We start from the raw sequence: 19,123 nt of genomic DNA, 5'->3' as shown, positions 1-19,123 counted from the left end.
AAAGAAAGTAGTGACATGGTGTACAGTTTACCAAAAGACTTGCTAACTCATCTTCAAAGTATAGTCAGTAAATTCACTGATGCCCAGTGAAGTAAGAAGCAGGAGAACAGAGGAGGATAGTCAGTTATCATTGTTTATAGTGAGACATTTTATTAATCCCTTTAATCAAACAGAGATAGAAAAGTCAAGTTCTGCCCATATGTTTCTACAGTGAGGACCAGAAATATGGTTTGAGAGTAGGATACTCCATTGTTATTCAAAACGCAGGAAGTCAGATAAAATGTCTTTCTTGTCAAGAGGAAGACAGATATTTTTAAAACATACCCATGCATTCTATACACCTCTGCATAGTGACCATACAAAGACATCTTCTGATAGTTTCCTAGGTACAGGCCACAAGATCACCATACATATAGTTTTCTAGTAAGATCCTTTGTATTATTTTTATAATTAATCTCCCTTATATGAATAGCAAACCGGGGATATTCATTATCATAGCAAATGCTGGTGTAGTGGTTCATTTGCTGGTGTGCTTTTTATTTGATGAAACAGCTTGGGCTGGGGGCTGCGGGGGTTTGATTTTATAAAAGTGAGTGAAGCCAAGAGCAATGGAAATGCCTGGGAAACTGGTTCAAGGGCCAGGCAAGTTCAAGGGTGGTAGCCTGAGTGGGGATTCGGGGCATTTTGACCTTCGGATTTTACCTCTGTGCTTCAATCTGAGGGCTTTTCTTAAGGCCAAATTGATTTCCAAAACATCCCAAGTGTTTAATTCTACTGAGGTCTATAGACAGCCAGATCACCCAGGCCAAAGCCATCCTTTCCTCCTTTAATATAAGAATAGTCATATCTTACTGTAGTTTTGGTTTTATCCAGGGGCCGGGGGGGAGGTATTTTAAATTTGGACCAATTACAGCCTTTCAGCTAATTTCTCCAAGCATCACCATTCTTATCTCCTTAGACACTTGAAATATATCCACTAGTACTTAACGTTACTTTTCCTTACACAGATCCAGTGCCCCACTTGCCAATTCGTCTGGTGTTTTAAGTGCCACTCTCCTTGGCATGAAGGTGTTAACTGCAAGGAGTACAAGAAAGGAGACAAACTGCTGCGCCACTGGGCCAGCGAGATTGAGCGCGGGCAGAGGAATGCCCAGAAGTGTCCAAAGTGCAAGGTGAGACCGCCTCGGGGGGAAGGGGGCCACTGAGAAACCCTGTCTGCAGTCGAGGTGATTCTATGTGTGACTTTCCTAATGCAGGCCTGGGGGAAAAGAATACTTGCCGTTTCATTTTAGAAGAGTAATTATATAGCTAAAATGAAGATTTTATGTAGAAATAGTATATATTTTTATTCACATTATATTTCAAAATTTAAGGAGTCTACCTGTAAACTATGGGTCTTAAACTTCAAAATGCTTATTTCCCATTTAAAAGTGGAAATTTAAAAAAACGGAAATTTTTATATAGGAAAAAACTCATATGAAAAGTAGATAAAGTAGTATTTCTAGTTTACATTAGCGAACTATACTATAATCACTTCTCAGTTAGGTAGGCTCTGAAGCCTTGTAAGCCTTTGTTTGTTTGTTCGTTTCTCTCTGCCATTGCTTATCATTTTAGGATTATATTAAACTGGCCATTTCCTTTTTTAGTAAATCTGGTGAGGGAGAAGCTAAAAGCTTCAGGTCTTTATGGATCCCACTTTTCAATTTTCTCTTGACAATCATGCAAATAACCAAGAGTTAGCAGGCATTTGAGCAGAGACCTAGATGTTGAAAGTCAACCGTGCAGCCAGCCAGGGAAAGGAATTTCTCCTATAGAGAAACCAGCACATAAATCCAGCCAGAAAACTTTGGATTTGAGGCTTACCAGGTAGGGATCTGTTGAGGTTTTTGTCTTTCTAAAGCTCACTGCAGAAAATTAGATGTGTATATGTGTATATGTATACTCCACCATGTGTGGTTTTCATTTCTTGCCAAATTTGTTTTTGAAAATCATGTCTAAACTGGGCTCAAATTTTCTTTCAAGAATAATTTTGTCATTTCTTTCAGGAGAACTTAGCATCAAGGTAAAGGAAATTTGAATTATCAGAAAAATTTTAAAAATTAGCCATGTGAACCCAACTTGAAGTAGCATAAGTATATTCTGAAGCTTATAGATGAAAAAAAATATATATGCACAGATTGACTACACCTACGTCACATACTAGTTTATACGTATATTAATAGTAAAGCATTGCCTAAAATAACATGTTGTGTTCTTAGCAACTGGAAGAAAACTTTGAAATAGTTTGGATGGCCTGGTCCTATTAAAAGTGATATCTATGTATGTCTGAGTTAAAAAGCTTCTTTTGTTTGTCTGTAGAAGGCAAATCCATCTACAGTTACCCCTTTGGTTTTAAGACTGTTTCAGATTGCTGCGTCAATTGCTCTGTACACTTATTTTTCACCCATTGAAGAGCAATGGCAGAATGAGGCCTTTCCCCCTTCCTCCTGCCTTTTCAGTTTATTCAGAGCTACTGCTCCGTTTCAAACTAAATAAAGGCCAGTGGGAATTCAGGAGCCTTGTTTAAGTCATTCTACTTGACACTTTGTTCATAATACTTTATATTTCTCTGAAAAGCTGTGAAACAATTGCCGGTTGGCCTGGCTGGCAGAATGTGTTCTCAGTGAAGAATACTGCAACATTACATGTTAGGGATGTTCTGAATGAGTTGAGGTAGTACATAAAGACATATGTTTGTTACTGTAATCCTTCAGTCCAACATTAAATGGACTCTGACTTATTGAAAGAAAAAGCACCCAGCTGTAAGGAATTTACTGAATGCACTGACGGTTCCCCACAGTTTTAACAAATATAAACAGTTAAGAGAAAGCATACATGCTGGTTTTCTTTTGAAATAATAGCTAAAAAGTTGAGGTTTTAAAAGGAATTATGTTTTGATTAAATGAAGGGAAAGGGGCCAAAGAACCATGGAATGAGTTTACATTCATTCCATGTGTAGCAGAGAACCCACTTTCTGGTGAGATTCAGGTTCCATGAAATTTGTGTCAGGTTACATCATATTTTATGACTTGTTTTGAATACAGATAGTTTTAGGGTTTTTTAAAGCATGTGACTTTAAAATTTTGTATTTTCTTAATTCTGATTTTGTTGTTGTTCTTGGGCCATAAAATTTTATTTTTGCTCATGAAACCTCTCTAAGAGTAGAAATCCACAGGGAGATATTACTCAGTGAATTAATACTTTCTTTTATGGGCCAAAGCTTTATTTTCCTAAATAGTCTTTTAAGATTTATAAATGAAAAAGGAAGATGCTAGGAGCTTATGAAAAAAATTTTCATATAGTGCTTCCAGGAGAACAAAACAATTATCATACATTTTCATATGAATATGTTTTTATTAATGATAATCAAATGTGTTTAAAATTTTGTTGGGACCAAAGTATATTTATATACTCTGCATGGGTATATTAGATTGATCCATAATTTTAATAATTATTTTGATTTTTAAGTGATTTTTTTTCATAAAGGTCATGTAACATATGATAGAAATTTGGAAAATAGAGAAAGAGAATTCACCACTCTAGTACACTTACTATTAACATATCAGTGTTTCTTTGCTCTTTCCCCTGTTTAGATAACTTTTAAAAAAAATCGTAATATGGGGATAATTTGATATCCCTTGTTTTTTCCATTTAACTTTTCAAACCATTCTTATGTTACTGAGTAGTTTTTATAACATGTATTAAGTGAAAGAAAGTGAAAGTGTTAGTTGCTCAGTCAGGTCTGACTCTTTGCAACTCATGGGCTGTAGACTGCCAGGCTCCTCTGTCCATGGAGTTCTCCAGGCAAGAATACTGAAGTGAGTTCCCATTCCCTACTCCAAGGGATCTTCCCAACCCAGGGATCGAACCCAGGTCTTCTGCATTGCAGGCAGATTCTTCACCCTCTGAGCCACCAGGGAAGCCCAACATTTATTAACTATTTAATATTTGCTTAAATATCCTCCACCTATTAGATACCAAAGCTGGTTTTGTTTGGGTTTGGGGTTTTTAAAAAATATATCCCTATATTATAATTTGTTAAGGATATTCATCTGGAATATATATATTTCCATATTTTGTACCTTTTCTGAAGATAGAATCACTAGGTTAAAGGATATCAATATATTGAATATTTGGTACATATTGCCAATTTGTTTTCTAAAAAGATTGAAACAATTTATCACCAGAAAAGCTTGAAAAACTATTGCTGTGTGATCATTTCTTATTATTTAGCATTTCAAGTATTTTTAAATGCTTATTTAATACTTTAAAAATACTTTGTTCTTATATTTTGAATTGAGTATGTTTTTTAAAATATGTACTTTAAAAGAGAGCTGGACACATTTTCAGTCCCTTTTACCCAATACTTTGGGGCAAGCCAGTTTAAAGCCAGCAGGAAGTTAAAGTAAAGAAACAGTTATATTAAATATGCATATATAAAGTAAGTCTATCTCTTCAAAAATATTCCTTAAATATTGCAATATGTTAATATTATTAAAAATGGGTGATAAACTCATGCATGTCTATTACGCCATTATCTTTAATTTTTTTTTTCTTTTTTTTAAAATTTATTTATTTTTTCAGTGGGTTTTGTCATACATTGACATGAATCAGCAATAGATTTACACGTATTCCCCATCCCGATCCCCCCTCCCACCTCCCTCTCCACCTGATTCCTCTGGGTAAATGTTGGAAATAGTTCATGATTAAAAATAAATAAAACCTAACAAGGGAACAGAAGAACTCTAACATCAGATTTCTGGAGCTGCTTACACATCTGTATTTGCCCCTGCAATCTCTAAGGATGTGACTGTTGCATTTTCATTTTCTTCCTCACATTAAAGTTAAAGTTTTCTCAGAATACTTAGTTTACTAAAGCAAACTTTGGGTACTATTTCTCAAAATGGGTAGCTTTTTTTAAATTGGAAATTTTAACCATCCCTGCTGCAAATTACCTTCTTCCTTAATGTCAGATAAGAGAAATATTTATGTAAACATTTATATAACGTGGCACAAATACAGTCATAGCCAACAAGATGACAGGCAGCTGACCACTTGAATTTTTCTCTTTCATAAATAACCACGTATCTCTATTTAGGACATTTTACAAAGCCTTGAATAGAGAGAATTAATTAGGAAGTTATACGTGTCATAGGCTAATATATAAGTAATGTGATTTATGAATTAAGGGTAATTAAGTCATTTATTTTATTTCAGTTCAGTTCAGTTCAGTCGCTCAGTCGTGTGCGACTCTTTGCGACCCCATGACTGCAGCACACCAGGCTTCCCTGTTCATCACCAGCTCCCAGAGTTTACCCAAACTCATGTCCATTGAGTCGGTGATGCCATCCAACCATCTCATCCTCTGTCATCCCCTTCTCCTCCTGCCTTCAATCTTTCCCAGCATCAGGGTCTTTTCAAATGAGTCAGCTCTTCACATCAGGTGGCCAAACTATTGGAGTTTCAGCTTCAACATCAGTCCTTCCAATGAACACCCAGAACTGATCTCCTTTAGGATGGACTGGTTGGATCTCCTTGCAGTTCAAGGGACTCTCAAGAGTCTTCTCCAACACCACAGTTCAAAAGCATCGATTCTTCGGTACTCAACTTTCTTTATAGTCCAACTCTCACATCCATACATGACCACTGGAAAAACCATAGCCTTGACCAGATGGACCTTTGTTGGCAAAGTAATGTCTCTGCTTTTTAATATGCTATCTAGGTTGGTCATAACTTTCCTTCCAAGCAGTAAGTGTCTTTTAATTTCATGGCTGCAATCACCATCTGCAGTGATTTTGGAGCCCCCCAAAATAAAGTCAGCAACTGTTTCCACTGTTTCCCCATCTGTTTGCCATGAAGTGATGGGACCAGATGCCATGATCTTAGCTTTCTGAATGTTGAGCTTTAAGTCAACTTTTTCACTCTCCTCTTTGACTTTCATCAAGAGGCTTTTTAGTTCTTCACTTTCTGTCCTAAGGGTGGTTTCATCTGCATATCTGAGATTATTGATATTTCTCCTGGCAATCTTGATTCCAGCTTGTGCTTCATCCAGCCCGGCATTTCACATGATGTACTCTGCATATAGGTTAAATAAGCAGGGTGGCAATATGCAGCCTTGATGTACTCCTTTCCCAATCTGGAACCAGTCTATTGTTCCATGTCCAGTTCTAACTGTTGCTTCCTGACCTGCATACAGGTTTCTCAGGAGGTAGGTGAGGTGGTCTGGTATTCCTATCTCTTTAAGAATTTTCCAAAATTTATTGTGATCCACACAGTCAAAGGCTTTGGCATAGTCAATAAAGCAGAAGTAGATGTTTTTCTGGAACTCTCTTGCTTTTTCAGTGATCCAGTGGATGTTGGCAATTTGATCTCTGGTTCCTCCGCCTTTGCTAAAACCAACTTGAACATCTGGAAGTTCACAGTTCACTTATTGCTGAAGCCTGGCTTGAACAATTTTGAGCATTACTTTGCTAGTGTGTGAGATGAGTGCAATTGTGCGGTAGTTTGAGCATTCTTTGGCATTGCCTTTCTTAGGGATTGGAATGAAAACTGACCTTTTCCAGTCCTGTGGCCACTCCTGAGTTTTCCAAATTTGCTGGCATATTGAATGCAGCACTTTCACAGCATTATCTTTTAGGATTTGAAATAGGATCAACTGAAATTCCATCACCTCCACTAGCTTTGTTCATAGTGATGCTTCCTAAGGCCCACTTGACTTCACATTCCAGGATGTCTGGCTCTAGGTGAGTGATCAACCATCATGATTATCTGGGTTGTAAAGATCTTTTCTGTACAGTTCTTCTGTGTATTCTTGCCATCTCTTCTTAATATCTTATGCTTCTATTAGGTCCATGCCATTTCTGTCCGTTATTGTGCCCATCTTTGCGTGAAATGTTCCCTTGGTATCTCTAATTTTCTTGAAGAGATCTCTAGTCTTTCCCATTCTATTATTTTCCTCTGTTTCTTTGCACTCATCACTGAGGAAGGCTTTCTTATCTCTCCTTGCTCTTTGGAACTCTGCATTCAAATGGGTATATCTTTCCTTTTCTCCTTTGCTTTTCGCTTCTCTTCTTTTCACAGCTATTTGTAAGACCTTCTCAGACAGCCATTTTGCCTTTTTGCATTTCTTTTTCTTGGGGATGGTCTTGATCCCTGTCTCCTGTGCAATGTCACACACCTCCATCCATAGTTCATCAGGCCCTCTGTCTATCAGATCTGGTCCCTTAAATCTATTTCTCACTTCCATTGTATAATCATAAGGGATTTGATTTAGGTCATACCTGAATTGTCAGTGGTTTTCCCCACTTTCTTCAATTTAAATCTGAATTTGGCAATAAGGAGTTCATGATCTGAGCCACAGTCAGCTCCTGGTCTTGTTTTTGCTGACTGTATAGAGCTTCTCCATCTTTGGCTGCAAAGAATATAATCAATCTGATTTCAGTGTTGGCCATCTGGTGATGTCCATGTGTAGAGTCTTCTCTTGTTTCTTATTTCAAGGTCAACATATTTCCTATTTGTAGGAGGTAGGACACTTCTCTTTTTTTTTTTTTTTTTAAAGAAATGCCAAGACATGAACAGGGAGTGCTGAGTTCTAATATGACATCTCATTTTACCCATAAAATGCCTTTGTACAGTGCTCTGTCTTTCTTTGTGGTGTTAGCACAGCAAATAACAATAGCAATACTGTCTACATGTACTGCTGTTAATTACATATTACTCTCCATTGCCGTTACACAGTTTTATTAGTTATCTCAGCAAACCCTCAAATGTGATACTAAGATGCTAAGTTCCAGTGTGCCATCCAGATCTTAATTATTAAATGCTTTTTGAGGAAGCGAAGATGTTTCACAGGAGGAGAAGGGGTCGGCAGAGGAAGAGACGGTTGGATGGCATCATCGACTCAGTGGACATGAGTTTGAGCAAACTCCAGGAGATAGTGAAGGACAGGGAAGGCTGACGTGCTGCAGTCCATGGAGTCTCAAAGAACTGAATGCGGCTTAGTGACTGAACAATAGCAACAGTAATAATAAAATAATAGGTCCAATAGTGTGTGAGTTACATTTATTGTCTCATTTAACTCTCTAAGGAAAGTTGGGAGAAAGATACAGAGACAGTTTCAGAGAGGCTAAGTAACTGGGCCAAAAGGCAGGCAGAGAAAAGTGAATTATAGTCATCCATAATTTATTATGAATTTGAAATTAAAGGAATTTACTTGTCAAGATATTTCCCCTCAGATAATTTATTCTCCCAAATTCTATAAAAGGCTGCTCTGGGGAAAAAAATGTATTGATTCCTGGAAATGATTAATTTCTTCCTGTTCATATCAAATTAGCACACATCTCTGTCTATGGGTTCTTATATCTGAGCTACAGCTGTGTAGCCTGTGGTTGCTAAGGAAAGAATTTAGAATATTAATGTTGGATTTTTTAGAGAATCCTGCAGATCTCTGGCACTTCATGTGGCACTGCAAAAGTATGTTCAGGGGCTGGTGACTGCTTTTAGGTAGTGCCTGTTACAGAGGATAAAATAGCTTTTCCTTGACCACTAATCACCCACTTTAACTCTCCCAGATTGCTTAACATCACTAATTTTGATGCAGTAGTTATCACTGCTACTGTTTTCTTGAAGGGCCAAAATCTAGACATTAGTTGTGAGAAGAGCCTGATTGTTTGGTGGCAGATATTTTCTAGGATATAAACTGTATTGCATCCATGACCCATTTTTTTATGACTAATAAGTTTGATGTTGATAAGCTGCCCGAGATTAAATGTATAGTGTTAGTACATACAGCATTTCATTAAAAATCAATATATTGTCCTAATTTTAATATGTGATGGTTTAGTTGCTAAGTTGTGTCTGACTCTTGCCACCCCATGGAGTATAGCCTGCCAGACTCCTCTGTCCATGGGATCCTCCAGGCAAGAATATTGGAGTGGGTTGCCATTTCCTTCTCCAGGGTATCTTCCTGACCCAGGAATCAAACCTGGGTCTCCTGAATTGCAGGCAGGTTCTTTCCTGACTGAGCTATGAGGGAAGCCCCATTTTTTAAAAATATAGAATAACAAATAAATATATATAAACAAAATAATATAGAATAACAAATATATTCACCTGTTGTTATTCTTATAGAATAGAAGAATAGAATAACAATAGTGAATATTTCAACATGTAAATGTTCAGGTACCATGGCATTAAAAGACAAGAAGAAGCAATCAGATTTTCGAACCCATTTAAAATGGGTTCACAAATTTGGATTTAAGAAACCATGAAGGGAAGCTTAAATATTATCAGTACCTATCCTTTTATTTGAAGACAAAATAGTATATTTATATGTGTGTATGTATGTTTATAAATGTAGGCATATATACATATGAATACATGTGATTATATTGCTAGAAAATTCAGGATACATTAAAACCACACATACGTCTTTGAAACATATATAAAATGGAGTTAGAGTCTAAATCAATCAGTCTTTCTCAGTTTATGCTGTAGTTATATAGTAATTAGAAAATTATCTATTAAAACCATACAAACAATATTTTGTGTTTATATGTAAGATGAAGTTAGGTTCCATGTTCATATATGTATAAACAGACTCTCTTATAGTCTAGTGTATTAGAAAATAATATGGATGGAACCTAATACTCTTCTGAGCAAGATGTCTGAAACATTAAGGAACAACCCAAAATGCCAGCATCAGCCACCTTTGTGACAACCAAACATCCCCTTACCAAAGAAATTCTGAAACATCTCCAAGGGGCTGAGAGTCCATGTGGAGAGCCTCTGATAGAGATGAGGGCTTCTGAGAGGATTTCTAGTGAGCTGTGTAGACATAGAAGAGTGGAGTAAAAATCTGCCCATTTTCTGTGCGGGTACCAATGGGGCCAGTTTTTCTAAAGGATCTAAAGCTTTCTATGATGGTTCATTTCCTTTCCTTTTCATTTCATTTCAAGCTTTAAAAATTGCTTTTTATTTCTGCAGTAAACTCAACTTAGATTCCAGACAGGGTACACGTTTTGCTGGTAGCAGCAGTCCGTAGGCAAATCAACAGTTTAGAGAGGTATGAGAAAAGATCTACATCCAAATGCATAAGGAGCGTCTTCACTTGCTTGCCTTAATGGACTTCTCCAGCATAGTTCCCTCTGCTGTCCCCAAGATGGACCTTCTCATAGTTTCTTCATCTCCGTGAATGGCAACGCCAACCTTCTAGCTGCTCAAGTCAAGAATCTGACCTCATTCCCTCACACCCCACATACCATCAGTCATAAACTTCTATAGATTGTACCATCGAAATACATTCAGAATTTGACTGTATCTCAACACCCCCACTGTCACTAATCTGGTTCAGGACATCAACATCTTTTTCTCTCGAAGACTTTGGCCACAACCTCCTGATGGTTTCTTACTCTTCACAGTGTTCTTAACCCAGCAGCCAGAAGGAGACTCTTGAGACATAAGGAGGATTACATACTCCCTACTCAAAATCCTCCATGTCTCCCGTCTCACACAGAGCAAACGCTAGTCCTTACAGTGGCTATATGACACGTCACACTCTGCTCATACTTCCACCCCGTTATCCCTCTGACCTCATTTTCCACTTCCTTCGCCCTCCTTCAGCCACCCTGCCCTCCTTGCTATGCTTCAGAAGCACCAGGGGTGTTCCCTTCTCAGGGTCTCCATACCTCCTCTTCCTTGGTCTGAAATATGCTTTCCCCAGATAGCTGCACGCCCAGCTCTCTCCCTTCATGTCTTTGAACAAAATTCAGCTTCTCAGTAAGCACTTTCTCCTACCTTATGCCCTTTGTCGGCTTTGTTTTTTTTTCTCCGTAGCACCATATTGCTATCACTATTTAAAACAGTGGATATATTTTGCACTGTGAGAGCAGGGGTTTTGGTCTGTTTTGATCCTTGAGATACCATGAACATTTAAAAGCAGTGCCGGGCACTGCCCAGGACTAAATGGACAGCTGATGAATGAATGAATGCCATTTTACTTTACTCCTTATATGCACTTTTAGTGAGACTCCATCACTGTGCTCTGTACAACATGGTCATTTTTCTCATGAAACCCACATAAGGGAACACAGGGAGGTTACACGGAAGATGACAGAACACTGTTGCACTTCACTAGGGCTTTGCGTAGCATATTACAGATGAGTTCATGGTAAAGGGGATATCTCCATTCGTCTTGGGGAGACCAGGGAGGGCTATGTTGTTGAGAATTCCTGGGTGGATTTTGACATCATGAAAGGTGTCCAGGGGTGAGAGTGTAACACTTAAAGCAGAGGACACAGAGTCAGGAAATGAGTGTTGTCTAGTGGAGCCACAAGCATTTTGTGGTTCCTTTAGAGTAAGGTTCACAGAAGGAAGTGGTGAAAGGTGGGGTAACAGATACAAACAGAAGCCTGGGCCTTGCATGCGATGTTAAGAAATTTGGATTTCATCCTCCAGACTGAAAAGTTGTAAACAAGGGAATGGTGTGGTATCCAATTTATATCAGTATTTTAGGTTGGTTGCTGCTGATCATGTGAAGGTAGTTGTAGACATCTGGAAGGAAATGCTGATTGTATGAGCTAAGGTAATGGTCAAAGGCTGGAGAAGAGGAGAAGGGCTCGATAAATATCCTGGGGCTGAAACTGTCTGATCTTGATAGATAGCTGGAAGTGAGAAGAGGATAATAACTAGATATTTAGCTTACGTATCTAAATGGATGGTGATGATACCATAAAAAGTGAAAGTGTTAGCTGCTCAGTCATGTCTGACTCAGCGACCCCATAGACTGTAGGCTGCCAGGCTCCTCTGTCCATGGGATTTTCCAGGCAAGAATACTGAAGTGGGTTGCCATTCCCTTCTCCAGAGGATCTTCCTGACCAAGAGATTGAGCCTGGGTCTCCTGTATCGCAGGCAAATTCTTTACCCTCTGGACCATAGTACCCAGATATCATAAGCTGAGATAAAGTAATGGAGATAGAATTACTTTTGTTGTTGTTGGCTAGGGAACCTTGCAGTGATTATGAGTTTGGTTTTGCTTATTTGACTTTGAGATGGCTGTAAGGCATACAGGTGTATATGACCCCCAAATAATTGCTATATGACTCTGCAGCCTAGAAGCGAGGTCTGCAGTGGTAATTTAAAAATGAAATCCAGTGGAGGGAAGTGGAGGCCATTTGAGTATGGAAGAGACTACGCAAAAAGTGTGTGCAAAGTGGTGATTCATGGATGGAATTAAGAGATAAGTGAAGAAATAGGAACCTAAGAGAGATAGGAACATCTGGGAAAAAAAGGTGGCATTGAAGCAAGAGTATATCAAAGGTCAGAGAGAAGTAGTGACCAACTGACTAAATGACACTGAGAAATACAGTGATATAAGAATTAAAAATGTATTCATTGGATTTGGCAATTAGAGGGCATGGATAATACTCACTTGTTCTTTTAATAACTAATGCATATTGAGAACATGCTGTGTGACAGGATCTGTGCAACTCCCTTTAATAAAATAACAAATGATGTATGTGATATGGACCCTTTCAGATCTTATCAACTGGGAGAGTAGAGAGTTTGAGCAGAGAGATGCATATAACTAAGAGGTTTAGAGACTGAGAAATACTGTGACAGGTCTAGTATAGGTTGCTTCTCATTTTATGGATGGTGTTGTTCAGTCGCTCAGTTGTGTCCAACTCTTTGCAACTCCATGGATTGCAGCATGCCAAGCTTCTCTGTCCTTCACTATCTCCCGAAGTTTATTCAAATTCATGTCCATTGAGGCAGTGATGCTATCTAATCATCTCACTTCATGTATCGTTTCATGGATACAGTGCCCTGAATATACTGTTCTGGGAATGGTCTGCCTACCTCTGAGTCTTCTTAACTGGTGAACTTAACTTGTTCTTCATTTCTCAGATCAACTGACACCTCCTTAGACAAGCCTCTTCTGACCCGTAGATCAGATCAAGCTCCTTTTGTTAAGTACTCTCTTCATGCCTTATCCTTTTCCTTCATAGCATTTATCATAGCTTATGAGTAGCTGTTTATTTGTACAACTTACCACATCTATCAACTGGACCGTAAAGAAGGCAGAGTGCCAAAGAATCGATGCCTTTGAATACTGGAGAAGACTCCTGAGAGTCCCTTGGACAGCACGGAGATCAAACCAGTCAATCCTGAAGGAAATCCACCCTGAATATTCATTGGAAGGACAGATGCTGAAGCTGAGACTCCAATATTTTGGTCACCTGATGCGAACAGCTGACTCATTGAAAAAGTCCCTGATGCTGGGAAACATTGAGGGCAGAAGAAGAGGGCTTCAGAGGATGAGATGGCTGGATGGCATCACTCATGCAATGAACATGAACTTGGGCAAACTTTAGGAGATAGTGAGGGACAGGAAGGCCTGGCGTGCTGCAATCCATGGGGTCGAAAAGAGCTGGGCATGACTGGGTGACCGAACAACAATAGCAACAACGTCAATACGTTAGACTAAAAGCTCCTTAAGGGCAGGAGCCATGTCGGCTTTTATCAGTGAGCAAATAAATATTTATTGCATTAATGAATGAATAACTATTTCTTGGAGAAACACAGTGGATCTGGATGTTTCAGTAACATGGGATTGCAGTCAACTGGGGAAGAATTAAGAAGTGAGTAAGAAAAGCAGTGAGAATGGACTATTCTTTTAAGAAGCTTAGTTAAAATGGAAGGGTGAGGGTAATCATTGGCTAGAAGGTCATGTGGAATTAAAGGAAGGATTTATTAGGATGGGGAGACTTGTGAACTATATTAGCAGGCTAAGTGGTGCACAGCCACAGAAGGGAAGGCATAAAGATGAATGAGAAGGAGGGGAAAACAGACATCTGGAAATTTCTGAGGACATGGGTTATGGAATCAAGGGAAGTATGGTCAAGAAGAAGGAAGAAATTTAGGGGCTAATTTGTAGTACAGTTCTACTCTGAGGAATAAGAATTGGACAATCTTCTCACTCTTCTTCAAAGAATGTGTCATCATAAATCAATCATAAGACTGAATTATGTATGAAATTCCCTATAAGAAAGGAAACCAGTACATTCAGTTCAGTTCAGTCACTCAGTCGTGTCTGACGCTTTGCGATTCCATGAGCCACAGCACGCCAGGCCTCCCTGTCCATCACCAACTCCCGGAGTTTACTCAAACCCATGTCCATTGAGTTGGTGATGCCATCCAACCATCTCATCCTCTGTCGTCCCCTTCTCCTCCTTCCATCAATCTTTCCCAGCATCAGGGTCTTTTCCAGTGAGTCAGCTCTTCGCATCAGGCGGCCAAAGTAGATTACATTAGAGGACAATTGAAGTTAGAGCATGGCTTTAAAAAACTAACATAGCAGGAGACACCAAATGATTTTGAAATCAACATCTCATTTATTTTTTACAGAACAGTTTACCAAAATAGAGGCAACCACAGTTGACACTACAGGATTCGTGCTGCTTATCTACCCTTCCCCTGTCTTTCTATTCCAGTTTTTGATAGTTGCTATTTTAGTTCTTTTGATTATCTTTCACCTTTAGATATGGTATAGAAACTTCTGTCCAGTGTCTAACAGTTTTAGGCATATATGAGGATCTAGTCCTCCTACAATTCTTGCCACTTCTCTGTTTCCCATTTTCTGTAAGCTGTAACTTTGTTTTTATATTGTCAAATTTAATAACCTCCACGTTCTATTCTAATGTTTACTACTTTTTTCCTAAAGAACGATTCTACTATTTGAAAACCAGTTGAGTGTTTATGTATCAAGAACGTATAATTATGGAACAAGGATTACATTTCCCTGTCTGTGGAATCACAACTTCTAGGAAACATGCCCCTTGCATCTTTGTGAACTCTGTTACTCAATTATGCTGTAGTTTGTTATGCCTCATATTTGAACCTTACATGCCCTTTATTTTGTTTTGTTTTTCCTGAAAGTCCTTATTGTTTTTCTTCCTTCCTTATTGGGAATAGAAATACCCACTTTATTTACCATGTTATTTAATATTTAGTTCCTCATAAATTTTATTGCTTGTTGTATATTCCATTGTTATTTTTTCAAGACATTCTTGAAACCGGCTGACTTCCTGTTCTAAATTGGACTGATTGCTTTGGAACCCATTCGCTGAGATTTCTTACACCTTCTTTGTATGTGGTAACATTGTCCTTCTTGACTTGCACATTCACTTAATGAAGTGCTTCCTTAAGTCATGGCTCCAGAAAAGGCACAGAGGAGTCTTAGCATCTCTAGAATTGTTTCATTTTTGCCCTTATTATTGTTTATTTCACAATTGGGCAAGTAATTCTAGGTACATGTTTTTAATCAGGTCTTTGAAGGCTTTGCATGTATGTTTGCTTTTTAAAAATCCCTGTGTTGGGGCGTCCTTGGTGGCTCAATGTTAGAGAATCTGCCTGCCAATTCAGGAGACGTGGGTTCCATCCCTGATCCAGGAAGATCCCACGTGACAGCCAAGCCCGTGTGCCACACTATTGAGCCTGCGCTCTGGCGCCCGGGAGCTGCGGTGCTGAGCCCACGTGCTGCCGCGACGGAAGCCGGTGCCCTGGAGCCCGCCCCCTTCTGCAGTGAGGAGCCCGCACGCTGCACCTGGAGCGCAGCCCCCACGCACCACAGCTGAAGAAACCCGCACCCAGTGAAGACCCAGCACGGCCAAAAATAAAATTATTAAAAAAAAAAATCCCTGTGTTGGGGAGAATCAGTATAGTGAGATAAGTAAGGAACTAAGAGTTAGTCATCGGATCCTCAAAACCTTCTCTCATAATTATTGTTTCTAATTCATCCCTCCCAATATCAAAGCCACTGAGGCAAATGCGTACATTAAAATCACTTTATACATAGACTAAATCTTACTGGGAACAGTAATAGATAACAGTTAATTTAGTTATCATTTTCCACTTAAAGGGTAAAATAAATCTTCCATTCTTGGTGAAAGTGGAGATAAATACTTGTGGGCAGATGTGTATTGATTTAGTTATAAAATGGGTTGGATATTTAGCAGTACATTGTTCTTTTTCCACCTTAAAATTAAGTAGAATCGGTATGAAAATAAACAACTGAATTCTAGTTCAATAGAACTAGAATTTAAGATAGTTTGTGGGCATTTTATTAAACTAAATGTAAACAGCTTGAAGAGCAGGGTACATACATTGATTAATGTCTTATTGCAGGTGTTCATATGTCCTGTAAAGAATGTCACAGGCTCAGAGGTGCTCCATGTTGTCTTTTCGATCTACTGCTACTATGTGGACCTAGTATCAAACTCATATTAAAGAAATATCTGGCATATCCTGAACATTTTATCTTATGACTTGTAAATATAGAGATATATAAGCAACATGTAGTGTTTAACTATTCAGCTCCTTATGTACCTGCCATCTTGATTTGGTATAGATGGAGAGAAGAAACCCTGTCTGTGATAACAAATCACATGATGTTTGTGGCTTATGGGTAGTCAGTTTAATGTAGTGGATTAGAAATATCTCATCTGTTTTACTCTGTCTCCATCTCTTAATTAAATACAGAATTTTGATGCTGAATTACACTTGGGCAATTAGTTTGTATTTTAGCAGAGATAAACTGATGAATGTTTTGAAGCTATAATAAAAATATTTGTAAAGCTTCACTGAGAAATAAAATGGACTTTACATAAATGTAATTTACACCTACTTTTAAAAGCTTTGATGTTTTGAAAAGAGTGGCCACCTGATGCGTAGAGCTGACTCATTTGAAAAGACCCTGATGCTGGGAAAGATTGACGGCAGGAGGAGAAGGGGATGACAGAGGATGAGATGGTTGGATGGCATCACCAACTCAATGGACATGGGTTTGGGTGAACTCCGGGAGTTGGTGATGGACAGGGAGGCCTGACGTGCTGCGGTGCATGGGGTCGCAAAGACGACTGAGCGACTGAACTGAACTGAACTGAACTGACCTTTAAAAATATATTCAGGGAACTCATTTAGCACATCAAATTTATCATCCTCTGGGTGTTAGAAGTTCAAAATTATAACTTGCGTATTAGCAAATGTGAAAAGTCATGTCTCTTGTTACAAGTTAACTTGCATTATGTCAGTTCATTTCTCTTTTAGCCTGAAGTTATAAAATATTCATATATAATCAAGATATATTTGCAGTAGTATTAAAGGATTCACTATGTACCTGACAGAAGTTCTGAAACCATTTTTCATGTTTAAGTCATTGCTGTTATGTATGTAAAACATTCAGATTACTCTATAGAGAACCATATTACCCTGCAGCATATAGGGTTCCTATAGAGTATTATCAGAGCTTAGAATTTTATCACTTCCTGTGTAGACATATTATTGGACTAACAGTACTTTAGTAGCCTGCTATGTTTTGAGTGTTGTTTTTGAAATAAGGAAAGACTTAAAATAGGCCAGAAATTACAGTCTTTCGGTATTTAAGTGAATAATGAGTATACCACATAAAGATTTTAGAACACAGTGAAAAGTATTACAAACAGATGTAAAACAACAGTGAAAATTAAATACGAAATTTTGAGGTAAATGAACTGTCAGCGACAAGTTTAACTTATTAGAATAAGTTTCCTGTCAGAAAAAGTTTGAATATTATTTTAAAGGAAGAATGTGGGTTAGTCCAGAGAGCAACTAAACCAAGCAGAAACACTCAGACAACCTCATGTAGGAGGCCGACATGATGACACTGTCAGCAAAGGATATGATTGACCCTCTGGTTTTATCTTTTAAGTTTATGATAAGAGGGTGCTTACCTTCCTGGGCTTCCTTGGTGGCTCAGAGGGTTAAAGCATCTGCCTGCAATGTGGGAGACCTGGGTTCAATCCCTGGGTTGTAAAGAATCCCCTGGAGAAGGCACGGCACCCACTCTAGTATTCTTGCCTGGAGAAGTCCATGGACAGAGGAGCCTGGCGGGCTACAGTCCATAGGGTCACAAAGAGTCGGACACAACTGAGCAACTAACACTTTCACTTTCATGTTAGCATAATAAGGAAATAGACAGGAATCAAAATCCTTTCTCCATTCATTCAAGCAGAGTACTTTTCTGAGCTCTGGTTATGAATAAACATGCCAGTCTTATGGTTGGTCATGAGGGTGTACAAAGTTTGGTATATAATAGACTCTAAGCAAATATTAGCCCTTCTCCCTTTTTAGGTCACATACAACACTATGATATGTGACTAGGAAATCTGTTAAGATTTATTATCTCCATATCAAGATCAAATACAATATACAGTCCAAAGGTTGAGGATATGAAGAAGTAACCTTTATTTTGGATGCTTGGCAGTTGTCTCTGAACATGTTTTCTCCTAATGCTCAGGTGGTTTAAAGGATGAGAAATAATTCAAGGGTTAAGTAGGGCCTTGGCCTACATCGTTCCTAAATGCCATCTGCTCAGCTAAGTGGATGCAGTCACAGCAGTTGTTCATCAGGATTATTCATAGAAACAGGCACTACAGGGCCACCAGGGGAGAAGTTACCAGGAAGCTGCAGAGCTTAAGCTGCAGAGAGCCTCACCTGCATGGGCCCCTGTGTAGGCATCCAATTTGTAATTTGCACGCTTCTCCTTTAAGTGTGTGTGTGCTCAGTCATCTACAACTCTTGGCAACTTCATGAACTGTAGCCCACCAGTCTCCTCTGTCCATGGCATTTTCCAGACGAGAATACTGGAGTGGGTTGCCATTTTCTTCTCCTAGAGATCCTTCTGACCCAGGGATCAAACCTGCGCCTCCTGCATTGACAGGCGAACTCTTTACCACTGCACCCGCTGAACCCCTCTAATTAGATAACCTTCAGTCTCCACAAAACCTGGGTCCACTCTCAAGGGACTGTCAGGTAAAAGGGGAAAAAAATCAATACAATTGAAAAAGATGAGGTGGCCAATAGCAGGAAAAGCAAGTTTGGCTTCTATTGACCAAATAATGATTGGTAGTTACCATTGACCACTGACACCCAGATGCCCTTGACCATAGCTAGTCCTTGCCTGTCCAGGAAGGTACTGTCTAGTCTAGCATCAGTCTAAGAATCATCCATGTGAAGAAGTGATAAAGGAGATCACCTGGCAATCCGGGAA

The 19,123-nt window shown here is 38.8% G+C and overlaps 1 protein-coding gene across 1 annotated transcript in view; it reads left to right on the top strand.

The window, feature by feature from the left end:
* The window catches only part of RNF217 (ring finger protein 217), a 124,263-nt gene that overhangs the window by 87,373 nt on the left and 17,767 nt on the right, over window positions 1-19,123 (top strand). The window contains exon 3 of the mRNA XM_043438988.1: window positions 1,008-1,172. Coding sequence (XP_043294923.1) covers window positions 1,008-1,172 — 165 coding nt within the window. The remainder of the gene's footprint in view (window positions 1-1,007; window positions 1,173-19,123) is intronic.

The sequence above is a fragment of the Cervus canadensis genome, chromosome 20 (genome assembly GCF_019320065.1).
Source record: "Cervus canadensis isolate Bull #8, Minnesota chromosome 20, ASM1932006v1, whole genome shotgun sequence".
In the NCBI taxonomy this organism is placed as follows: Eukaryota; Metazoa; Chordata; class Mammalia; order Artiodactyla; family Cervidae; genus Cervus; species Cervus canadensis.
The sequence above is the reverse complement of the archived record's forward strand: the minus strand, read 5'-3'. Positions and strand labels throughout refer to the sequence as shown.